Below are 26,865 nucleotides of genomic sequence, written 5' to 3'. Positions count from 1 at the left end.
TGGCCTGGTTCTCTGTACGTTCATAACGCCCGTTCGTATATCGAGGTCAGAATGGCTTGGCTACTTTGGGTCCGTTCCCTAATAATCCGTTCATAGTTCGGATATCGAGGGTTCGTAAAACGAGGTCAAAATACACGGAAAAAGTTTGGTTCCCTGTGGAGCCGTTTGTAAGTTGAGGGAATTCGTATATCGAGGGTTCATAAAACGAGGTCCGACTGTATATACTTGTTGCTCGCGTGCTTTTCATCACACATACACATAAGCTAAGCCATGTGTAAACCATGGTATAGCGAATGGCAGCTGCCGAAACCGCTTTTTAGCATCATTGTATGGTGTCTCTATTCCATAATGTCTATTGACACTTCTCAATAAATACACATTGGCCAATTTGGAATAGGAGGTCAATAGCATTTCTATAGACAACCTGCTGTGTTCTTTTATACTCTTACTGACATTTGTCAACAGTGTTTTTGTAGACCGTCAATTATTTTTTTATGAGGGTTGAATCGTCTTCAAATCATTTTTATTCATATTGTAGTTCGCTATCTTGGGGTCACAACGCAATTATACGGCTGGCCTCGCTTCCTACGGTGAACGCCGTTGCCCGTTCGTTGCCTCCATCGGCTCGTTCCCCCCCTTTGTCATCTCACGTGACTGCACAGGGTTGGCAACAAACGGGGCAGCTCCGCTGTAGTTAGGGGGCTGAAATTCGTCCACTAACACTGTCCATGACCAGCGGATGGCTGCGCCCGGGCGGTCACGCTCAGGGATGGGAGAATCTCACTAACGGCGCGCCAAGTACGTTCTCTGGAGTCTTCCTATATTAATCCTTTGCCTTTTCAGATCTGACTGTGCTGTTGTTCAATATCCCGGTGTGACGGCCCGCGGACGACGATGAAGACGTGCCTCTGCTGGTGCGCGCCACTGCGCCTGCCAGCCAGTTCTATCAGCACCGTCAGCACCTTACAAAAATGTGAAATGATTTTCTAAAGAAACTCTATTGTATTGACTCTCTAGACACGTTAAATACTCTATAGAGAGTCTATAGAAATTCTAATGAGATCCTGACGTGTCCCTACTGAGTTCTTACGGAATATTGGCCACCGTAATTCTATAGAGACTCCAATGAGCTAATAATGAGAGAGTTTCTATCGCTTTTCTTTAGAATTCCTTTAGAGGTGTCGTGTGCTTTTAGCGCCATAAATGTTGCATGCAAGCACATAAGACAGGCATATGAGGAACAAGCTTTTTATTTATACTACTTTTGGTTCCATTGAGAGCAACAAAGGGGGGGGGGCTCCTCTTCAGTTGAGTATCTGATGCAAAAGGGTATCTTCCACGTGTCTCTCCTGAAGAGACAAAGCGGATGTACATACATATAAATGACAATGATTGCAACCTATATTCACAAATATTAGCTCAAGTCTAGACATGACAGACATCCGCTCTTGGTGCTATAGAAAACTAAAATACAAAAAGTGAGCTGCATACTGCATGCATTTTAAAATGGAAACACAAACATGGATACAAAACATGCAAAAAACAGGATTATTTTCCTTCGGTACAGCGGTTGATCTAAAACCTATGATGAGAGCATTGATGCAGTGTTTGCAGGTGGATTCTACGTCCAAGCAGACTTGCTATTTAGTGAGATATATATATATACCAAACCACTAGATGAGAAATGAAAATTCATCAATATTTTGTCATGCAAACTTTTTCGGCAAATCCATGATAGAATAAAGGAGGCAGTCATTGTTTAAACTAAGCCAATTTTTCCGAAATTCTGCAACTAATGTACTTGGGCTCAGTCGAACACGTACACAAAATGGAGGCACAACCTCCACGTATATCAAATAGTCTTGTGTTGTGATTAAATTTCCCAAAATTTGAAATGACTGCTTGATCGAGCTGATTGGAGTTTGACTCCCAACGGCATTGCTACATATCTGGACCGCAGCCAGCTGTTACACCAATCAGGCACAAATTTTTGTCGAAGCACTTGGCTCTAAAAAAAAACTGGTAGTGTAGTACCTCACTTCTTCCAGAGCTTTGCCTTGCTTTCGGCACTGTTAAAGAAAATTCGCTCCATAAATACTCGTGACGTGGTCCAATGAACAAGAATTCCCTCACATTCTGCAGATCTCGGTACAGCCGAAAGACACCCAATTTAATTTATCAATGTAGTTCAGTAAATCTAATTAATGCATGCTAATTAAGTAGCTGTCTGGCAGTTCTATGCTATCTCACACAAAAGATTTGCTTCCACGTCTATACTACCCCACACAAAATATTTGCTTACACCTGCAAAAACTACATTCGTAGTATCGCGTAAGATTACACACCATTTGTAAGCAGCATCCTGAAGTGGAGCGCTTCTGATGTATGCAGGGTTTTGAAGGTCACAACGGTTTGACCGAAGTCACAGTCTCAGTATGTGACCTTAGTGCATGACTACCATGTGCACTGGTAGTCACGAATTACTGTATGGCACCGAACTTACTGTGTACCAGTTTCATCAGAAATTTCTTCAACGGAGAAACAGCACAGTATAACTCACGCATAATAACATAGCTAAATTACAAAACTGCAATCCCATACCTGACAACTTTTATAATACCTACATGTCAAGAACAGGTTATAATTCAGTATGTTAATGGGTGTAATGTACCTTTGTCACACGAAATGAAAATTCTTGGTCCTGGACTTGAGGCTGGAGAGCTCCACAATGTGTTCACAATCCCGGCTGCACCTGTGAGGATAATTCAAAAGCACTACATGTTGCTACAGTTGTATGCTGCATCGATAACACATACCGATTGTGTTCTGCGAGGTGTCCAGCTGGCACTTCAACCCCTGGGGAGCTATTCTCGATGAAACTAATGCGTGCATTACTTGCACGTCACGAGCTCTTGGGTGGAGTCCACGCGACACGCTCCGGCCGAACGCTCCACCCATTTCTAGGGACATTTGTCCCTAGCGAAGTCATTTCCAAGTACATTCTTTGCAGTGGCATGCTCTGTTGTAAGAGAACGTAACGAGGTGGCGCTACGTACAAGATGTAATAAATGTGGGAGCAAAACGCCAACGAAATCGTAATGCTGCAGTAGAAACGTTCATGAGAAAGCCGTTCATGAGAACATTTTATTTCCAGCTTTACAGTTTCAGCAAAAACTTCCAGAGAGTCCTTTATGTAGACATGCATGTGAAGATTTCCAAATCGATACAGTGGCGCCACACCTTACGCTTTGACTTTTACAACATTACATCGAGGAGTTGTCCCTAGATTTTCCCTAGCCGGCAGACACAAGCCACCATCGTGTTAGGCCATAGGCGTCATTTTGACGTAAGCAATGACGTACGGCATCACTTTTAACGCAGAAAAGTAAGGCAGCGTAGAGGGTTCATTACTTTGATCAAGAACGGCGGTATGATCGACATAGCATACATCATTTGGGTTATGGTAGTTTATCATGTTCGGCAACTGTTTTCACGACTCAACGGTGGCGTACACTGCATTTGTTTGGGATAATGATGACCGGTGTGTGTTGTTGCTGGTTCGCACTTCACCACATAGCACCGCACGTCCGATGTACTTCACCACACAGCATCTCCATTGAGCCGTTTCTTCAATGTACCGTCGTGCAAGCAAAGGGATGGCCTCAGTAGTTTACACAGAATTACTTCCTCCGGGGGGGGGGGGGGTACTTTTACACGCTTTTGAGGAAGTATTGTAAAATGTCACAAAATTTAAGGGGGGCCTCTTCCAGATTTGGGGGTATTAGGGTGCGTGTTTGTAGGGGGCGGGGGACGGATGTCCTCCCATTCGAAGAACTTGGCAAACGCTGATTCTCAAGGGAAATAAAAAAGGCGTTGGCTATGCGGCTATGCATGGTCACTTCGATGGTCACTGTCGATGGCCCGAGCTCGCGAGGATGCGGCTGCATCATATGTTCCATGCGCGCGACGATGCCCGCTCATAGCGAATAACTATTGTGTATTTGTCAAACGAGTAAATTATAGAGGAATGTCGTAAAAATTTGTGAAACTGCGACGGTGTTCACAAGGCAAGAACTAGCAATCGCTCCAACGGCCATTATACACTTGCACAAATTTTGGTCGCGCTGTTCGCGCCACTCGGTTTGTTCAAAATTGCAGCAAAATTTCATGCGCGAGCGCCACCATACTGTCAGCAACTTAGTAATGCAATGCGCTCACATTCACATATTTTCTTCTCTTTAGCTCTTACAAGTCCGAGCAAATTGTCTCGTCGCAATTAAGTTGCATATTGCTACACTCTTACATATTTCCACAAATATTTCCTTCGCATTATGCTCTTCCGTTTCCGGCAACGGAATGCAAGGGCGGTCTCGTGAGGCGGTCGCCTAGTGCAACAATGCAACTGCATGCTTAATTGTTTTAGCATTGGTTGCGTGCGCGTGAGGTATCTTCACGCCTTCTTCGTTCGGCGACCAATGATAGCTTGCAAACGAAGTAATGCACGCATTACTTCATCGAGAATAGCTCCCCTGGTTTTCCTTTTTCTACACACACGCCGCCCGTCCAGGCAAGAAAACAACAGATCTGCTACATAGAGAAAAACGTGCAAGGTTGCAGAGTTAAAAGGCAGATCTCATTGCACGAGTTTGAAAGCATACGATTAAGGACGAAGTTAGGCTGTGATCATTATATGCCGACACCTTCTAATTAATACACCAGACCTCGTTAAAAGGGCTGAGAAACCACACGGATAGAACCTTGTCTCTGGCAGAGTCTGTACGCCTTACTCCACGCACTCCGTACCCAAAGTCTCACCTCCCACCGCCTATTACTTTTTATGCTACAGAGTTTCAAAAATCTCCCATTTTTGAGGCCCCCGCCGACCGTGGCGCCAAACGGTGCCGGGCAGCTCCATGAAGTGGGCGGGAAGTGACGCCTTGACCAGTTGCTCTATGGCTCTACGTCATAGCTCTTCCGCTCATTTCACTTCGCCGCGTCGCGTCCCAGCGCTCGCCGCGTCCCTGTTTACCGGCGTCGTCATGAGGACGGGAACTCCGCACTTCCGTGGCGCGCTCGGTACTACGTCATACCGAGATCGGGCGAGGAGGAAGCGAGCCAAGAGTGAAAGGATCTCCTCATATTCAAAGCGCCATAACTCCGTGGCGCGGGAGCGCAGCGTGATAGGGTTTCGACGGAAATGTTTGGCACCCATAAATCTACATTCCAAACACAGTTTTGTGTAATATTTGGATTTGGATTCACAACCCCTTTAAACCCTAAAATTTCACACTCACCTGGCTAGCTGCTGTGCGCCTTAGTGTGCGAATAGTGTCAGAGAGGTTCCTTCGTTGATGTCAACATAGACACACACTCGCACACATCAACGAAAAGTCGCGGCCTACACTGCAACTTGTGTCCTCTTCTTTCCGAGCAGGTACTGCTGGCTAGCGTGTTGCGGCACGTCCCAGTTCCCCCAACGTCGTCTTCTACGTTGTAACACTGGGAAGAGTGATTACTTTTATTAGAGCGACCATACTGGCGTCAACAAGACACGAAATTCATTCACACATACATAAGCTCACCGAAATTTGGTCCGCAATCGCAGGTTCTTCTTCTCTCCAGCCCGCAACGAGGACACGGCAGCGCTGGCTTTCGATGCCATCTTGATTTTTTCGATTCTGTGAGAAGACTTGCTCCTACTCTGGGTTCCGCTATAGTCCTTACCGGGAAAATATTCCAATGCTGCTTCGCAATCCATCTCATAGAACACATTCTGAGAAACTGCACGCGTGCGAAGAACAGTTTTCTCACGTGCAAACCATGCGAACTGCGAGCCCACCGATCTCACCAAACACCACAACAAAAATGGCGCCGGAGAGGACTGATTCAGCCACGCATATGCAGCCGTCCGATCGGGACGGCTTTCGTATCCCCATGCGTATCCCTCCAAAATAATTATAATATAGTAAAAAACATTTATATTTTCAGTTCCGATAAAAAGTCTTTAAGTACTTTTTAGTTTATAATTAACTGTTTGAAAACTATTTTTGATTTTATTATCGCAGTTCATTGCAGTGCATTGTCATGCACAACAAAAGTGACTTCCTTTCCCCCTTTCCTTTCCCTTTCCCTAACCAGTGCACATTGACCTTGTCTTTCAACATTTGACTGTGCCAATGACACTTGCTAATCGCAGGCATGATGTGCAACCCATTCTGACAGTATATAAAGAACTGCCCAGTAAGTGTTGCCTTGTGGACGGCACATTTGGCTACATGACTCCAATTGTTTATTGCTCAAAATTATGACGACAGAAAAAGAAAAAAGAAAACAACAACAGGCGCTCACAAAAGCCTAAGTTGTCAGATTTTATCTGTCCCTCTGTGTTTATGGAAATTCTCCTCCGTAGGAAAGTTAGTTTTCACGTGCGCATATCTATTCATGGGATCGCAAAGAAATAGCGTAATCGAAAAGTACGGATTCAGACTAGTCAGACTATGTATAAGCGACGGAACGCATGACCTTTGCATTTCAATTGGAAGTCAATAGATAATCTTTTGATATTCCCCATTAGAAATACAATTAGGAAAATCATATGAAATTATTTTGACTCTTTATGGAGGAAACTCATTAGGACTTGATTTTCTATTGAGTTTCTATAGACTCAATAAAAATACATTTGGCTCTCTGTAGGTACTCATTTGGCATTTTTGTAAGGGCAACACCGAAAAACGTGTGCGCCATGGGACAAGCCATTTACACACAAAAAAAAGTGTAAATGGCTTGTCCCATGGCGCACACGTTTTTTGATGTTGCCTTTGCATACAAATGATGGGTGTTTTCTAAAACACCCTATAGTTAAGTGTAGTCCTAATAAAACACTGTTTTAATGGGCGTTTAAAAACATAAACACCTATAAAAGGGGAGCATTCTATTGAAAACACCGTTTATGATGGAGTTGTTTTCTGACAAATATTCCCGTTCATATAACTAGTGTAATACAAGCTTCCGCGGCAGCATGCCGAGATCAGTGGCCGAAACGTACAGTTCGACATTCTTGCTTCTATGGCAAGCCCCACCTTGAACACGGCAAACTTCCAGCCGTGCTTCCATCGTAGAACCTAAACCGAAGCGCATTGCGTCGCAGGCACGCCTCGTTAGCTTGGTAACACTGTGGGACCAACGTGATTGTCGAGGTTTGAAGAGACCTCCGGCACCCCCAGTAGCTTATATTGGTGTGTCGGATGGATCATATACTGAAATACGATTTGTTGGGGCACGTTCGTTACGTGTGGTGGGGCGGGAAACGTTTGTAACGGTGACGCGAATACGTTTTTGCAATTAACACGCACGCTTGAGCGAGTTAAAAATATCAGCTAAATCTCTAACATCCTTTCCTGTCAAATACTGTATTTTTAACTCACTTCGCCTTCTCAACAGTCTTCCATACAAGATAGTTTTACTAGTACAAGTAGTGTTTACAAGAGAGTTTTTCACGTACAAGTGAGTTTTACTCCTGGTCTCCCCGTGCATGGTCCTCCCCGCAGTCTCATTTGCGACAACACTACGAGCCCAACGCTCACGAGCCGGTCCCGGATTTGTCGCCCCTCTCAGAATCACTTCAGCCTACTTGCCTTCACTCCGCCTTTGGAACACGCCCAGTCAGCGCTTGCCCGCAGAAACCGTCCTGCTGCCACTGAACGAGACCCTAGGCCTAGCGCCCCCATTCCGCCCCGCGTTGCCCCTATTTCTCCTCTTCACGTCTCGACGCGGACCTCACCCGCTAGCTCCGCGTCCGCAGGGGGGATGTGATGTGGCGGCACGGGGACGACGATGACGCTAATCTGACATAATCTCACGCTAGTGTGAGCCTCTTATAAATACTTTGTTGCCAAAAGAGCTTCATTTACAGCTGCAGTGTCTGAACTGCATCGAATTTATATCAGTGATGCCACGTAAGTGCAGGCTGGTGGAATGATTATTTTTTAGATTGCATAACACAATATCCTTCTTAGCGTGTGCGCATTTTGATTTGCAGAGTAGGATGTGTCAGTCACTGCCTCTTTAGTAACGTCGACTTCAGAAAGTCCCGGAATGCTTAGCACTGCTTCGAGTCTTGGTAACTTGCGTTACATCGAGGCAGGAGAAGGCCTGCAAACTACTTGAGTTTCTTGCCTTTCAGCCCACGATCCATGCTCAGTCAAAGTCAGCAAAAATAAAGCACTGGACTAATGGACTACTATCCCTTCCCCCACGGAATGAGTGCTGGGATTACCTGATATCGTCCATTGTCTAATTTTGACATGGTGCTATGCACCTGTATAGACAAAGGTTTCGCCTTCGAATTGTCAGTCGCGAGTCAAATGGGTCCGGCACAAGCAAAACATGATCCGTCATGTATGAATAGAGAAATCCTTGACACTTGCATAGTGCCCGAATAAAAAATATGCATAAATTTCAGTTCCGCTGTAAACAGCTGCATCCAACATTTTTACATATGTTGGCATATATCGCTGGGATTGCTGCAGGTGTAGCTACAAAATTCTAAAAAGAAACGAAACACCTGCCGCCGGACCAAGAAAACGCGCCGGACAAGGTGCTGCTTCTTTATATTTACCTTTGTTTCTATGTACTCTAATATTTCGCTTCTCCCTGTAGATGCCTTCAGTGAGGACTCCATGCGAAGGACACAGAGAAACCGCCCGGGAAACTGAAAAAGTGGTTGTAGAAATTATAGTCGGACCTAAGCAGAGGGAAGTGAACTTCAGCTTATCGGCCACAAAGAATGCCGGGAATGCCGTCAAATAACTGGAGTAGATGAAGGAAAATATTGGGTCAAGTACACACGTGACAGGGGCAACGGGAAATGACCTGAGCCTATTTCCTTGTTAAAGTTGACATTTAGCATAATGACATTGATTATAAGTTGCAGCGTTTCGTCAGTGTTGAGCGTTTTGCAGAGTCTACAAAATTTACCAATTCTGTTATGTTGAGCAGAGCTAGGTAAATTAATTTTGCAATGCTCATTACTTCGCAGAGCGGTATATATTATGATGTATTACTAAGGTCACTACTTTACCAGAAGAATTTAAGCACAACATTTCAGTTAGGATCACGCGAGAATATTCTGGAGATGAATGCAAAAGAATGTTGTGCAGACATGACAGTCATGTTTACACATTAATTTTTACCGTTAGTTTTTGGATGGATGACTCAAATACGCTTTGTGTGCCTAATCGAGCGGCACAGCAATAGCTTGATCTAGCATCCTTCGGTGTGTAAAGTTGCAAGTCCTGTGATCTGTGTCCTCTGCGTATCTTATCATAATGATTCTTTGACTCTATGTGGTAACTAGTCTCTACAGCAGATTTACTCTCAAGTACACTTTATGCGTAGTCATATTTTTAATTTCGGTGGATTCGCACTTCCATCAGCTAATTAGAAGATTATTCTGAGGAGTAGCATTTTCTAAGTATCTGTATTTGTCCATGGTAGCCGACTGATTAATTTGGGACCATTAACTGACCAGCATTTTCATTATATTCGTCATCCGACCGATATGCCTGAATTGAAAAGTGGCTTGCCTACAAACAGCCATCGCGATTGTTTCGTACAGCGTATTCGTGTGTCCTTTCATGGTAAGAAAGGACACTGGCAAAATCTGAACGTGTACCACGTGACAGGAGGAGAGCGAAACTACACGTGCACGTCATTTCAGAGCTCTCAAGCTTACGAAGAATTGCTACATCAATCATCTGCGGAGAATCCACCTTCAGGTGACGTGGTCGCTTCTCCGAAGATAACAAACGTAGCAATTCTTCATACACTCCAGCTGCCACGTGGCGCAACTTGGGATTTCGCTTATGTTCTTATACATGATGTATGCTGTAGGAAACATTTATGACAGCTGTTGCTCGGCATGCTGTACAGCTTTTCAATTCACGTGCCGGCTCTAAGTCGAATCATTAAAATTTCCGTTAATTAATGGTGCTAAATTAATTATTCGCCTACCATGGACAAGTACAGGTACTGAGAACATGCTGCTCCTCACTGTAATCTGCAGCTTTCATTCGCTATAATTTTTATAATAACCATGGCCCCATTAGACATATGTTATATGAAACATGCTGCATAACTTTTGCCATTGATGTTCAGTAACAGTTATGAAGGACAATGGCTGCGTTTACCGGGGTGTACCCTGCACGTATTAGCTGAAGAGCTTAATTAACTTAATAACTGCAGTTCAGTTTCGCTTACTGTATGTACGGGTTTTGAGTAATTTGTAGGACTGCCATAATCGCGTGTGGCTATAGGGTGCTACATAATATGGACGAACAGAAAGCAGGATCCGCGTGACCATCTGGGGTGTATCCGGCACGGGAGGGTGGGGCTTAAACGGGTACCGGTATTTATGCCGTTCCAATGCAGCAGTGCAGGTACCGACTTGGGACAAAAGTTTACAGAACACCGGGCGGCACTTCATTACAGGAGCTTACTTACTTACCTCAGTACTGCATTATGTCTTGACTGGAGCGACAACACGCCTGAAAGCAGGTTCACATAGATATACTGAAAGACGGATAGAATAGCCAGTCACCTGTTTCTTATTCGATCTCCCTTCTATCTAGCAGGAGGCTGCTCCAATAAAGAAATACGGTACCACCGTGTTCTGTATACTTTTGTCCCAAGCTGTACCTGTGCATATGTGCCTTATATCAACACATGGCAAGTATACACAACGCAGCAGTTACCCCTATATACCAGCTACTTGCTACCTGCCGTGCTGTTGTAACGTGTACGCGTACCGGGTTCCATAACACGGTATCACAAGTACGATGCGTGCCGAGATATATATATGAAATTTCTAGTAGGCGCTGAATGTTGGCAGCCTGCTCTGGCGCTTCTGCTAGGACGTAGTGCCTCTGTGTTGTCCTGGGACCACCAAAGCAGACGCGGAGGCTGAGTAGTCCTTATTCTTAGTGTGCTGCTCGGTGAGTGTCCAGTCTATTTTTTTAAATAAAATAATAATTCATATCTCTGGTGTGTGCGGACTCCGCAAGAAAATGATTACGCCTTAACGGATTTCATCCAAAGCAATCTGGTTTATAGATCGTAATGCAGCGAATAATATTTCGCTAAATAACCCGCTCAATTGAATGAATAAAACAACTCTAAAAGTACTGGGTAGATTTTCTGCAGTATCTGTAAGTGTGTCCGTGTGTTTTCTCCCACGGGGTATTTGCAGCTGTCGTTCAGGTACATTATAGTCTGTTACCTGTAACTGTAACTCCGACACTTTTCAAAAGTAACCTTAACAACCGTGGTAGCTACACTCTAAAAACAGAACGTCAACGCATAGCACGCTGTACTCGAACCATTGCCAAGAATGATAGGGTTATCGCTTCTGATTCGAAGAGAGAGGGGGGCGTACGTCTTTTTGTGGCAATTTTCATATATCCAAATTGCCACAAAAAGGCGTACGCCCACCTCTCTCTTCGAATCAGAAGCGATAACCACATCATTCGCCGCAGTGGTCGGCGCACAGCGTGCTATGCGGTGAAGTCGTGTTTTTAGAGTGTAAACAGAGGAAACGGACACGTAAATAGCTAGAGACAAGAAAGTGAAAGGTTAATAACTGTCTGAAAGGGTAACACCTGCAGACGCGAAAGTGAAAGGTTTGTTTCAACAGAGAGGAGACTGAAATGTTAATTACGAAAGACGGGAACTTGAAAAGTTAATTACACCAGACAGGAACCGGAAAGGTCGACATCTACAACCAGTGAGGTAAAAAACAGCCAGCATTATGCATTAGAGCCGCATTCCATCGAACATATGGTAAGGAGCAACCCGCATACATAATTGTATACCATATACAGGGTGTTTACTCTAACGTGTCCCGAAATTTTATTTAGCGAGCGATGAGAAACGAGCGCCACATTTCAGCTACTTGACGAAGGAACAGGTGGCACTATTGAAGCGGTGGCCGTTTCTTACTCAAGTAGCAGAAAAAGACCACTTCCTCTTCTTTTATCGCTCGCTCTAAATATAATTCCTGGACCCGTTAGAGCAAACACCCTGTATATACCGTACCGTGTTCCGTACTGTGACCGCATACTTAACCGCATGCAATCATAGGCCTCTTTGCATTACCCATGCTATGATGGTGTGTGCTGGTTTGGCTAAACGCCAACTCCTGCCATATATGTAAATGTTCTTACATGTATTGAGGTATAAATAGTGAAAGGCGAACTGTTCGTTTTGTAATACTCTTCGGAAATATTTTGTCACTTGCTTATGGAATATCTACTACTGACTACAAGTTAAACGCTTCAAGGCATACCGCAGAGTGTTATTTTGCCGCGTGACGATTCTTTCTGAAAATAATAGTGAAATCGATATGTACTGCGCAGGGAGAAGTTTGACCTTTATGCATTGTTCTGAAAAATGAAACACGCCGCGATGCGTAACCTGCAGAATATGCATGCGCCTCACTGGGCAAGAAAGAATTGTATCATCATGAGCTTCATAATGTCCGATATAGACCAATGACGCGACAAAGACGCTGCTCGAGACGAATATTATGATTGTTTCATTTATAACGCAAGCGATACGTACACACAAAAAAAAGAGTACGAAACGAGCCCACTTGGAACACACGACAGCGCTCAAACGACGTACACTCCGCATATTTCACTCAGGATCAGCATGGTTGTAGGGACGTACCCAGCACCCACAGCGTGTTGTTACGAGGGACGTCAAAAGCAGTAAATGGTTTCGAGAGAAAGTGACATGACCAGGGTTGTGGACATATCGATATGACTTCGATCCCAGGAGAAGGAGCCTGACAGTATCAAACGTCATGATAACCAAAGAAAACCAAAGTGAAAGGTGTTTAATTCGTATAATTGGCCCGTTTACGTTGCGAGAGAGCTGTGGTCACGAGTAAAACCGCAAGGTAGATAATTACAGCAACTAGTTACCACCACTTACTCTTCAACGAGTGCTGGAACCGTAACATACAAAAACAAACAAAACAGCACCAAGGAAATCATTTGAACTAAAAAAGGCAGATTTTGATGAGCAGGAGGAATGGACGCGGCACACTTACCTTGACGATACGATGTGCCGCGAGGAAAGCTACACTCTTAACTCGGTACCCTTGATTGTAACTTTTAGCAATGTGTAACCTTTATATAGACGTAGATTTCCAAATATCGTATAGGTTACACGTGCGATACCTCTATTTAAACGTTAAACACGACTTGTAAAGCAATAGAGGTTACTTCAGTGTTCAACGGAAATCTAATCGTGGTAACTTATAAATGTACCCTTTATAGGAATGTTGTAACTTCTAAACGAATTCCGCATTTGAATTTCCTTCGTTTCTTTTTCTTGTTTCTTTGCAAGGTAACCTCTATAAAAGGTACTGCTCAAAAGTCACTGTGTTCTCGTTCAAGCCGCACACTCAATCATTCAGTACGAGAGTGTCGGATAAGTGTGAGTTACGTTATTGTGTCACGTTATTCTGGGTCTGTACGAACTGCGGATCGTGTTCAGAATTGTGAAGAATACACAAGGGTCAAGTGACGGAACTTTATCAGGGTATTTCTACGGTAAGTTCACTACAAAGTTTACGTGGTTACGTTTTTGCTGGACAGTCTAGGAACACTAATCACAGCACATTCTGTCTCTCTAACACGGTTCAACGGTTCAACACAATGTGTACGTGTGTGTCTTACGTCCGTTATTTGCTTAGTCCTTTGTCATCCTTGTGTTTTACTTCTTCGTGTGCTTCTGATTTACCATAGCTGTGTCGCTGATGTGTCATTCTGACATATCAGAAAGGTATAGAAATGTTTTCGGTGTACTGGAGAGGAAGTTGCAACAACGTGAGGCGTCGTTCACCACAGCTGAAATGTTGGTATTGTGACGTCCTCGTGCTCTTGCCTCTGCTGTAGTTACAGGTTTGCCAATTAAATAATACATATGCTCCAGTTGCAATTATTTCTTTCCTTCATTTGTTGTGCATGTGACTCTTTACATGTAGTAGTCACTCCGTTTTCGCCACTGGATGCCCTTAGATGAATTACGTATATTATAGCTATATGTTCCGAATGACAGTATGCGTTCTGCACTGATGAGAGCTCATTTTGAGCACCATTTGTTCTGTAGCGTCTGTGAAGAGGCGAGCTTCTTGGAGACAGCCATGCCTGGCGAAACTGAAACTTTTACGTCGGTGTGGCGGTTAGGAGATAGTATCCTCTATTTATAGATGATCTGTGTAACGTATATAGAGGGTATTGCCCATAGGTTACAAGGTTACTTCTGAAATAGACTTCTTTACTAGAAGGTACCAGGTTTAGAGTGTATCCCGATTTAGGTGCACAAGAGTGTGAAATGTAACGCGATAAAGTACCTGCAAGAGTAGCCAGAAAATAGCCTAAATTTCGGGGTATGACAGCCAGAAAATAGGCGATGCTGTGCAAAGTAGCGAAATATAGCAACATGCCCCTACTGCAGCCATCCATCTGTCGAAACCGCGAAGTCACAGAATGTTTCTCAAACAGATCATGAAAGCAGTTTGAAACCGGGCGACTATGTACCTGGCACCTGAAGTTGTCACTGCAAACCACCAGCCACGATGCATCCTAAGCACAACAGTGGAATGAGATACTCTTGCATAAGAGTAGCACACATGTTACTTTTTGTACACTCCTGACGCATCCCTCTATACCCAGTAAGATCCTTCGACCCATCTGTGATCTCGACCGTAATAAGACCCTTGGGGTTAAAAGATTGTTGGCGTAATGAGACTTCTGACACTCATTACAAATTGGTCGCCATGAGATGTGAACCCTATAGCCTGCCGTTTCGGTGAAGGCTTCGTCACTGTGAGCGTTAGAGGAACGTTCCAGGTTTTAAAAATCTATCGCGGCAGCATAGGTACCCTTTCTGCACGTGGGTTATCTGCCGGGCCAACATTCTCTCGAGGAGAGTATGTTACTACTAGATGACTATTTACGTTAATCTCATTAATAAGCGTTAATCTATGGGGGCTTTCGGGGAAAAGTGAGAAAGCCGAATGGGAAACCATCTTCGTTAAGACAATGCAATGTTTATAAAAACCTGCCCGTTGCACGATTTTTAAAAGCACAGTGGCCCTAATCGAGGATTGTCTCCCATTATGAAGTATCACTTTTGTCCTAAAGCCCCTAACTAAGGGGTTACTTAATGCATTTCAGTAATTATTCTTTTACAGGTTTTCCTGTCGGATTTAATCCTTATACCGTGCAGGTGCATCCTCATGCCGCCACATTTAGTCTTTATTTCGCGGGATTTAATCTTTTTTTCTGTTGAATTTAATCGTTGTGCTGCCAGTATTCTTCCATATGCTGTGGAATTTAATCCTGAATTCTCGGGTCATATTTTCCTTAACATTTTCACCGCTATCCGACAGTATGGGACTAATTGCATAATTTATGACCGGTTACGGCTCTTTCCTTGTTTTGAGCTATAAATTGCCTTTTTATGACTACAACTGCTCAATGCATTATTATGGGCGAGTATGGGACTACCTGCATGATTTATTACCTGTTTTGACTATTCCCTTGTTTACAGCTATACATTGTGTTTTTATGACCATACCTACTCTATGCAGTATTATGGAACAGTATAGGACAATCCTCATGATTTATGACATGTTATGACTGTGGGATAATACGAGACTACCTGCATGATCGACCACCATTTATTGCTATTTCCTTGTTGACAGCTTTAAATTGACTTTTTGTGACTACGGCTATTATATGCACTACTATGGGATATTATAGGACTGCCTGCATGATTTATGACCTGTTACGATTATTTCCTTGTTTACAGCTATAAATTGAATTTTTGTGACTACCACTACTGTCGAGAATACAGCACTGTTTTGAAGCAGGAAACCTTTTTGATGATCAGAAATCCCAAGGTCCTGAGCTTCTTGTTCTTTGATGCCACGCATCAGACTGTCGGTGTTCCTTGCTAGTGGAACCTTTTCTTCTCTCTAAGCACGTGGCCACCTCGTCGCTGGAACCTTTCTTCCTTTACACTCCTGACTACTACTCTGTGGGATATTATATGGAATATAATGGGATAGTATAACGCTACCTGCATACTTTAGACAGTTGTAGCAATATACCGGTTTACAGCTACATGGGCTTTGTATAGCAAAAGCTGATAACACTACGACTCCCTGCAGAAAATGACTGTGTCGCCACACGTTTGTCATTGTAATCCTCATGGTCACTACTCTCTAACCACCTGTATATATGGATCGACATCATTCTAGTAAAGGTTTTCATCTGCTACACTATGTTTGGGCGACAAGAAATTGGACTTCCCTGTCCTCTACGATCTTTTGCTGCATGTCATTAGCTATTTAAACCTTCCATCCCTACCGCAATTTTTGGAGTTACCTGGCAAGCCTTACATTCCATGGGCGCAATGGCACCGGATGTTCGAGAAATGCTTGAATTGCGTGGCGGATGCAAGGTTGTCTTCGAAGCGTAAGGAAGCGACTACATGCATTTGGTACGGAAGGCCAGTGGAATTTCTTCGCACTACAGATACCTCAAATTACCGCGATCCTTTCAACCTACAAGAAGGGAGAAGCTCGCGATCCCTACGCTGAAGCTACAGCCACGTTGGTAGCTCGATATGCAGAAACTTTCAACGTCATCGCAGAATGACGCAAGTTTCGCCGTCGGTCTCAACTTCCCGGTGAGGCGATCGACGAATTTATCACCGCCTTAAGAGGTCTTGCTACAACGTGCAATTTCGGAAGCACACTTGAAGAGGTTGTCAGAGGCCAATTGGTGGAAAACGTAAGCCTTCCACAAGTCCGTGAACGCGTCCTAATAGAAGGTTCCAGCCTCACGTTGGAACGATCGCTAACCCTAACTAGGTTCATTGAACAATCGAACAATGAAGTACAGCTGATGCGACGCGACGCACCAGTCGTCCAGCGACTCGTGATGGCTCAAGGGAAACAACGTAGCGAGGAAACTTCAACTGTGAAAAAGAACGGCGCTGGGAAAACCTACTAATGCTATGGGTCGAGTACTCACCTCGCGAATGCCACTACGTGTCGGGTAAGAGACAAGGAGTGTCATAGATGCAAGAAACGTGCACATTTTGCATAGGTATGTCAGTCAGCCGCTGGCTCACCAAACCAGATTCAAGTTGAAAATCGCTCTTACGTCGGTGTCTAGAAGTTCGCACTTCCGGATATTAGCTGCACCACGGTTTCGGTGTTAGGATCTCCTCACAAGAACGCAATCCCGATCACCGTTACAGTCGACAATAAGGGTGGCAGATTCGTGAATGACACCAGTTCTTCAATTGCCATTTTATCCAACGGCTTGTACGAAACGCACTTTGCTGCGGATTGCGAAAGGCACGCTGCGGAAGCAACGAATACCATGCAGTCCTGGGGTCATTTTCTGCGACAGACTCGTACGGAAACCGCACTTCCCCCTTACTTCTCTACGTCGTTCCTGAAGGAACAGCTCTTCTAGGTCTGGGTGGCATTGCTGCATTGGGTATCTCTGTTGATGGACCAACGCTACAGTGCCTCAAGATGTCACTTAACCTTGCAAATCTACAGGATCTTTTGGACATCTTTGCGCATTTGTTCTCGCCAGGACTTGGACTTGCAAATGACTACATTCATCTAGTGGAAACGGCAACTGACGTCGCACCCGTGAAAGCGAAGCTACGCAGGCTACTCTTCGCACTCCGCGAAGAGGTTACCCAAGAATTGGATCGCCTCAAGATGGACGTAATCGAGCCCGTCACTGCATCCGAATGGATATCACCTGTTGTTGTTGCTCGGAAGGAGGACGGGAAGCTACGGCTCTGCGTAGACCTGCGAAGACCGAATAAAAAAAATATTCGTGGACGTTTTCCCTCTGCAAACCATCGATGAGTTGGTCTACCAACTCGAAGGAGCTAAGGGCTCTTCTAAGCTCGACCTTACGGCAGCTTTCCACCAGGTCCTGTTGGTGCCTGAGAGTCGCTACCTCACCGCCTTCATCACTCACAGAGGACACAATAAGCGAGTCAGTTCCGGTTTGGCTTAAGCTCCGTCAACTTGCCAAAAAATGATGTTTGATCTCTTCAAGGATGATGTCAAATGAGACGTCGATGATATTATCGTTTTTGGAGCGAATGAGCAAGACCATTTGAAGAATCTTCAGCGTGTCCTTCAGCTGATTTCTGATGCGAGACTCAAGCTGAACGATAAATGTGTCTTTGGAGTGCAAGAACTGACCTTTGTCGGACATACAGTCAGCCAGGACGGGATTTCGCTCAACCTTTTAAATGTTCAGGCGATACAAGATGCTGCTAACCCAGACGATAAGAAGTCACTGCCTTCGTTTCTGGGAGCGAAGGATTACTACGCCAAGCTCATCAAGAATTACACAGATGAAGTAGAACCACTGCGAGAGCTTCTACGGGGAGATACACCGTTTTTCGGGACTGAAAAGAGGCAAATCGCCTTCAATCGGCTGAAGTCATTGCTTACGGAATCAACCGCACTTGCGCACTTTCATCCAGATCTGCCTAGGCAGTCTCTAAGGATGCGTTTCTGTATGGCCTTGGTGCTGTACTCCCAGCAGCATGGCTCGTAGCTGAAGAACGTAGCTTTCGCATCGAGAACATTATCAGCCGCTGAGCGACGCTACTCCGTTGGCGAAAGGAAAGCACTTGCCTGTGTGTCCCACTTGAAGTGGAACCAGCGGAGGTGCGAACCCTGCTAAGTGGTCCCGGACTTAGCAGCTCGGACCAACCACTGAATGCATGACCGAGAACAATGCGTAAAAATACACAGATTCTTCAAGTAAATACTGTATATTATGCCAAAACCATACACTGAGCAGAAAGAAATGATAATCGAATCTCACGTACTCCGTAGTATAAGTCTGATCACTCGCTGTGTCTAGACTAGACACGTGCCTGGCGATGCACTCACGGACCACGGGGAACACGACGTTTTGTTGACCACGAAACGTTCCGAATAGTTATACGCTCTTCCTATCCTGCTTCTCAAGTTCCCCATAAGTTTCTGGAATCAAACATCTAATTAATAGTAATAAAAGCAACACAGTAAGCGCTTGTACCTGCTAACACCCGAACAAACATTATGTAATAATTGGGTGTTTTCATCGCGAGACAACTGAGATCATGAGCGACGCCACAGCGGTCGGTCTGTGGATTGCTTTTGCCCACCTGAGGGTTCTTTAACGTGCGATGAAAGCTCATCACACGGCTCCCCGTATTTAATGTCTCTCGCGAAAGACGGCGTGTCTAAGCAACTTGTACCCTGCCACCAAGTTGCTGGCGTCCTCGGCCGGGTTCGAACCCGCGATCTCGGGATCAGTAGGCGAGCACGCTACCGACTGAGCCACCGAGGCCGGTACAAACATTATGTGTAGTCAATTTGGCGTTTCATCGTCCGGTTCTTCACGTACGCCGTGTACGTCTTGTTAGAGTCAAAACTCCTCCGGGATATCCACAATGTGTTTCACAGGAATCATTGCCACCACACTGTCTTAGAACGCGCACTGAAAAACACGTCTTTGCTGCACTGGAGATGCAAGATTCCTGCAACGGCGTCCTTCGACCTTCGGAGCTGGACCAATGACTGAGGAATAGCCACCCTATTTTTTTTTTCTTTTTTGATTATGTCGCCTATGATGTAGAATTACGTGCGCGCGTTTCTCTCGCACTACTTTCCTCCTCTCTGCTCTGCTTCCCGTCTTTTGTTGCTGTTCCTTGTTTCTCTCTTTCGCTGTTTTTTGGTTTGCGTTTGTCCGAATGCAGTGGGACTTACAAGAAGACGACAGAGCCTTGTCTGTTTTTGTCACATTAAGTATTATACTGTGCGGTATACGTTTATGCAAGCAACATGTACACTACACGTCTGCTGTAACGGAAACAACATGCAATAATATTGCTCCGGAATTTGCTTGAAGAAGCCTGACGATGTCGGACTGCCCCGGGCAAGAACTGCTACTGGGGACTGGAGCTCGGTGACTGCAAGGTTAAAATTAGTATCAGATATATAGCTATGCATGCGAAAGTTTCAATGTAAACACAAAGACTAAAGGTACTATTGGGTGCGAAAAATAAGAACGATTATGGTACTGTTGTGAAGCTCGCAGCTATGGGGTGTGATGAGCGACGTAAGCACAAAAAAAATTTTAGTGCGCTATTTCACAATGATATATTGAGGCCGAATATCTCGACAAACTTGGCTTTGGAGCTACGTACAGAGCAGCTACGTCGGATGAAACTTGTCGGGCGAAATCACCGGAGAATCATATACTTGCAGTAGTGTCATGCATTTAGAGAGTACGACGTGAGGGGGTATTTAATCATGACATGAAACAGATATTGTTTCACAAAAAGAAATATAATCTACCATCGTAACTGCAAAGGTACGCGGTCGGACACAGCGTATTCCCGGATTTAGAAGGGCTGTTGAGCTACTTATCCACAAAACACGAAGTGACTGCGGTGTTGTAAGGGAACAAGCAACAACAAATGACTTACCTGTCGACAGTTGTTGACGGGGTATCGGAAGAACTCGGCGTTCGGCCTCTCGAATCGTTTCTACACCATGAAACGGAGTTGTGTTTAAGACTTCGTGTCATGTCTGTCCCTTCGTGTTCCCTAGTCTCGGGGTTTTACATTATGCATCATCTTCACTAGCTCGCTTGCTTCAGAGCAGAAATGTTGCGCAGGCATCTTCCCTGGCGGGTGTGACTGTTTAAGGACACTAAGATGGTCCAGCCAGCGTTTTTAAATAGGAAAAATCGGAACTCAGTGCAGCCCAACCGCTGTCCACAACATGAGCCATCCGAGGCGGACGCCGCCGATTCCGTGGACGCCGGTTCCAGCTGGCACAGCCCACGCGCTGTAGCCTGTTTGAGCGCTCGCGAACAAATTTAAAACGGCCAGTCATCGCCACAGGAAACAAATTTATCCTCATGGGAACAAATCGGTAAGCACTAGCCACCGGATGTCGAAGTGACGGTAAATTTATGACGTTTTCTGACGTCCGATGTCGTGAAACGTATGCAGCGCCTCATTTTATCCCGCAAAGGTTCGGGCCCTTAGTAGAACCAACTTTTTACGATGAATCCAACTTCCAACTGCCACCCTTTCTCTCGCCACTTGGAATTGAACTGCAAGCTTCCCGCCGCACCCTCAGAGATATTGCACCTGGTTTGCATCAGCCTGTGTAATCACGTTTTCTTTTCTTCTTCTTGTAATTATTTAGTGTAGGCTTTGTCATCTTTATAACGTGTCTTGACATTTTGCTGGCACTTTAGTTCTAATAATATTCACCTTTCGATGAGAATATGAGCACTAATTCAGGTTTCAGCATGCTGTTTATCGCAGACACAGGTGGATAAAAAGCAATAAAAAGAGATCATGCATGTGCTAAAATAGATCAAAATAGGATATCAAACAAAACCAGAAAGGTATATATGGCAAGATTGTCATTGTCTTTTAGAAGCACTACGCAGAAAGTGCACTATCAATTTAGTGAGTTTTCAATCAATTATCAATTTCACTTCCCTTCGGCGGATTGAATGCGTAGCCTCGATAGCAGTGTTTCAGGTACAGGTAAAGACATTGACGAAAAGCAATATGGCCTGACAATATGGCCTGGCAACAATATTTTTAAACGATTATTTTTAACAGCTTGCTAATTGATAAAAGTTCAGTCCAGCATTATACCGGAAGGAAATGGAATTACTATCGTTAAAAGCCAGTGAAAATTTTGCGGGGCGGCGATCTCGCCGCGGCCATATTTGTTGTGCCACATATTTGAGGCCAACTTGTTTAACGCTGGAAGATTTGCGAAAAGCGTTTGTATATCGAAGAAACACATACTTATGACAGAATTGTGACGCACGCCTAAACTCTTGCCGGCGTTCATTCTCATCTATCCTCATTGCGATCATACTTTAGCGACACATGTTTAAGCCGTGTAGCAAACATGTAGTGAAAACAACATTCACTTGGGACGAGTGCACCACACGAAAATGACACTAAATTAGCGCATGGGACAGGGTTAATGTACCCATTCATTCATTCATCATTGTAATTCATTATAGGTCATGGAGGAGTCGCAGTCATAAAAAGTCAATTCATAGCTGTAAACAAGTAAATAGTCTAAACAGCTCGTATATCATGGAGGTATTTCCATGATATCCCAGTGCGGTTCATAGTGGAGCACAGCGGAACCAAAATATTTCTACGTTCGGGACAAAAGCGGGGTAGGAAACGCTGAAAAAAAAAACAGGACACCTTAAGGGACATTGTACCCATGTTTGAGTATGTCAACACTTCTTTTAATATCTTTAGTTTATTTTAACTTGCTTTGCATCACCGAAACGGACAGTCAAGAGAGAGAAAGTCAGTCAAAGGAGACAGAGGAGAGAACAAGCGGAGGATTTTGCGATACAGCCGCAGCGAGTTCCGAGATCTAATTCTAGTTAACAGCTACCACAGTGAAAGTCAATTTATAACTGTAACCAAGAAAATAGTCACAACAGGTCATAGCCATGCAGATAGTACCATACCATCGCATAGTAGTGCACAGAAGAGTTGCTGCTATAAAAAGCCAACTAATAGCTGTAAACAACGAAATAATCATGACATGTCATAAATCATGGTGGTAGTCCCATTCCATCCCATAGTAGTAGTAGTTGTTGTAGTAATAATAATAGTGGTAGTAGTAGTATAGTAGCAGTATTAGTAGTCATAAAAATCTAATTTACGGCTGTACAGAATAAAATCGGCATAACAAGTTGTAAATCACTCAGGTAGCCATTACTATCCCATAGAAGAGCATAGAGCCGTCGTAGTCATAAAAAGTCAATTTATGGCTGTACATAAGGAAATAGTCATAACAGGTACTAAATCATGATGTAATTCCATAATATTCAATTGTAACGGTAATAGTAAATCATAGGATAACCCGAAATTTAGGATTACATCCCACGGCAACAGGGTTACAATTGACAGGGCGAGGATTAGATGTTACAGAATAAGGACTGAATCCCACGGCATTAGGATTAAGCGGGGCTGCATCAAGATTAAACTGGCAGAATAAGGCTTAAAAGTGGCGACATGAGGATTAAATTCTACGGAATAAGGATTAAGTTCCGTGGCATAAGGATTACATACGACGCGAAAACATGTAGTAGCTAAACAGTCGCTTCGAGAGGATGTCCCCGTGTCCGACCTTTTGAGAAAAAAAAAACATCTGGTGAAAAAAAAAGAGCACACTCTATAGATAACGATCCATGGAAAAGAAAGGGGAAGATATATGGGGGAAAGACACACCGGAAGATGGTATACGAAACAACATAAAATAGTAGCAGTTAAAGTAGACATTTGAAGCCAACTTGAATGCAAACAGAGGTGACACTCATACAATTTCTTGCATTGAAAATAATTGACAAGTGTGTCTCTAAGAAGGTTTTTCGTGTGTCAGGTTTAAAACCTTTAGCCTATAGCACTCTCTGTCTGAAATGGTGTGGCAGAAAGTCCTGAAGCAGGTGCTCAAGGAGCTCTCAAGCATCACATTTTTACACAATTTTGGTGCACAGGTAAAGTTTTAGGTACATTCTTTCTGAGATGACCTACTCTTTGATTTAGACACTGTGATGTTTCACATATACAGACAAAACTTCAGGCGTAACGAATTAAATATGTGAGTTTCTTTTTTTTTTGCACAGGAACAGAAGGTAAGAAAGTACGACCAATTCTGTAATCAGATTCAGTCCCGGAAAAATGTGGTAGAAGAGTAGGTCTATAGAGGATGTGCATGTGTTAAGCGCAAGTCATCAGTTGATCAACAATAAAGCAGTAAATCAGTACGTGGTGAAGATTTGAAGTGCAGGCTAACTGATGAAACGTGACGGAAGGTAACCTTGGGACACCATAGGAAAGACAGACATAATCGATAATGTGTTGTGCTTGTCGGTATGTTTTTTTCTGTCTTGGGATTAATCTTCGTCATAGTAAAAGAGATGAACCCGTCTGGACTTTCACTGAACATATCCATTTCCAACAGCTTCATGCAATTTTTCTTTATGATTAGATATTCTGATGATCAATTAGAACTTCTGATTAGATCAATTATTTTCGTCTCACACGAACTCAGGTTCGAATTCATTACTGTGACACGGTAAAAAACATTGCACATTAGTGTAGACAGTGTAAATACTAAGATTCCCAGTTTTTTTTATCATCCACCAGCAATAACGCTCAAGATGGTTCAACTGGTAGCTTTCATCACTGGCTTGTGTACTGTGGCAGCAGCCCATGCTGCTTCTCAGAGAGGCTCGTTCATCACCCAGGAAGTAAGTCGGTGTATGTAGCCTGACTCAGACCTTACTTGCCTTTTGAGGAAAACAAATTGTGAAAATGACTTCTGCTATTTTCATGTTGGAACTAATGCCTAGTTTTCTGTTTCTGACTTTGACGTGGCTGCTCATTCATGCACCACTACTTTATCGATCTGTCTCGCTAATAACAACCACAATCCCATGAAAGATACATTCAATTCATAGGCGAAACGTTGCACCTCTGTTATTGACGTTTATGGTCGCTCAGCCCTTTATCACTTCACCCTTGCGGAATTCTACCAATACCAGACGCACCTACATCATGTCAGATCGAAACAGTTTCATTCAACTGGCATAAAGTGCATGCATATCTGCGCTGGTAGACATGCATGAAATTCTTATGCCAGACGAACTGCGGGTCTGGAGGACACGACGAGTGATTTCAAATATGAGCAGTAGATCTCTACAAGTGAAAAAAAAAAAAAAACTCACCTCCATCATGAAGGTATTTTTCGACCTGCTTACGCGGTACACGCACGATTTTCCTTTGAAGAACAAGGTCGCATACTTCCCATAGCTTCCTGTGCAAATGCGCTTTGGAGCTGTACATAAAATACTGTAATGAACCAGTGGGAAGATATCAGTTTTGCATTTCGTAATTAGTCCAAAGCGGTCCAAGAGGAGAGTTACTACAACAGCCAGACCAATAATAGAAACTGATAAATTATGCCCAGTGTTAGGCACAGTCTTCTTTGTGTATTAAATTCATGATTTGCATAAAGCATTTTCTCATCCATCACGGTACGTACAGGGTGTGCCAGAAAACGTGTCATTAAATTATAATAAAAAAACCTACACCACCTAGAATCATGCGGTCAACGGCATTTGTTCTTAATAGGTTTTTGCCTGATGTGAACGTCATGCATCGTAAGTTTTATTATGTAAATATTTGCGAACTGAACGCGGGAATTTCTCAAGTGAAGGTCACTCTTTTACCCCACCAATATGAAGAGCGTGCCGAATTCACTCAAATTCATGATAATTGACAGTGATATTCACGAGCTATCCCATCGGAAAAAATAGCCGAACATCATGCTTTCCGGAGCACCGGACCATAACGCGCCATGACTTTTTCAGCGCAATCGCTCTCAGTCTGACGAAAGGAGGTTCCAAAGCCATCCCACAGAGTGAAAGCAGAAAAAGTATCAGTTCCTAAAATTGGGAGAGGGAAGTCATTATCCCAGCGAAAGTCTGACGCGATAAGCCATGCCTGTGTTATCTTTTGCTGGGATGTCGGGGTGGGCTTGGCTTCCAATCTCCTTTCGTCGGACTGACAAAGATTGCGCTGAAAAATTCATCGTGCGCTATCCTGTGGGAGCTCCGTAGAGTATGATGTTCGGCTATTTTTTCCGACGGGATAGCTCCTGATTATCCCTGTCAATTATCATTAATTTGAGTAAATTAGACACGCTCTTCACATTGGTTGGGTAAAAAAGTGACCTTTACTTGGCATATTTCCGACTTAAGCTCACAAAAATATACATAATTAAACTTACGTTACACGACATTCAAAATTGGAGGTGGCAAAAACCCAGTAAGAACAAATGCCGTTGACCGCATCACTCTAGGTGGTGTAGGTTTTTTATTATAATTCAATGACACGTTTACTGGGACACCCTGTATAGCAATTGCATCATATATCCCGAGACGAACGATTTATTGGGCTGTATGTCCCTCCTAAGATACTTGGTTAACCTTGGTGTTCCGCCTTATAAATAGAAATAAACATTGATAACACCAAAATAATATCATTCCTATTTTCATACTCACACTTGACATATGACTCCAAAACATCATCAGAGTCTCTTCCTACAGGCACTTAGGCCTCTGTTGTCGAACAAGCTGTCTTGGAAAGAGTACATAGACAACGTATCTTTGAAATCTAGCAGATATTTAGGATTCCTACTCCCCCTCCTCCATATTTTTCACCTGGCGTTAAATATCTGGCGTACTGATTTGTTGTTCTTCCCAAGGTAGAACATACCGGCATAACCCAGAATGAACAGCAGCACTACACTCAAGAAACAGAACTTCACCGTATAGCACGCTCCTGCGCCAACCCTTACCACGAACGATAAGGTCGTCGCTTCTGATTTGAAGACAGACTGGTGTCAATTTGGGTATATGATTGTTGACACAAAAAGGCCTACGCCTCCCTCCCTCCTCGAATCAGAAGCGATAATCCTATCATCCGTAGCAGTGGTTGGCGCAGAACGTGCTATGCGGTGAAGTTCCGGTTTTGGAGTGCACTTCTCTGACAAACTGCATTCGGTACAGAGTAAACCTACACTCTTCGAAATGAACTTCTCCGCATAGCACGCTGCCAACCATCACCTCGAATGATATCGTTATCTGCTCTGATTTGGTGAAAACGGGAGGCGTACGCCATTTT

General features: G+C 43.9%; 1 protein-coding gene across 3 annotated transcripts in view; it reads left to right on the top strand.

Moving 5' to 3' along the window:
• The first annotated feature begins 11,768 nt into the window (after positions 1-11,768).
• Positions 11,769-26,865, top strand: part of LOC135372678 (uncharacterized) — a 52,680-nt gene continuing 37,583 nt past the window's right edge. Inside the window, exons 1-3 of one of the 3 annotated variants that reach the window (XM_064606177.1) lie at positions 11,819-11,835; positions 13,408-13,613; positions 24,330-24,428. In XM_064606177.1, the coding sequence (XP_064462247.1) occupies positions 24,339-24,428 (90 nt within the window). In that variant the 5' untranslated portion in view covers positions 11,819-11,835; positions 13,408-13,613; positions 24,330-24,338. Of the gene's footprint in view, positions 11,836-13,407; positions 13,614-24,324; positions 24,429-26,865 lie in introns of all 3 variants that reach the window. The other 2 variants (XM_064606191.1, XM_064606183.1) reach the window with 2 other exon arrangements.

The sequence above is a fragment of the Ornithodoros turicata genome, chromosome 1 (genome assembly GCF_037126465.1).
Source record: "Ornithodoros turicata isolate Travis chromosome 1, ASM3712646v1, whole genome shotgun sequence".
Classification (NCBI taxonomy): Eukaryota; Metazoa; Arthropoda; class Arachnida; order Ixodida; family Argasidae; genus Ornithodoros; species Ornithodoros turicata.
This window is presented reverse-complemented; position numbering and strand designations above follow the sequence as displayed.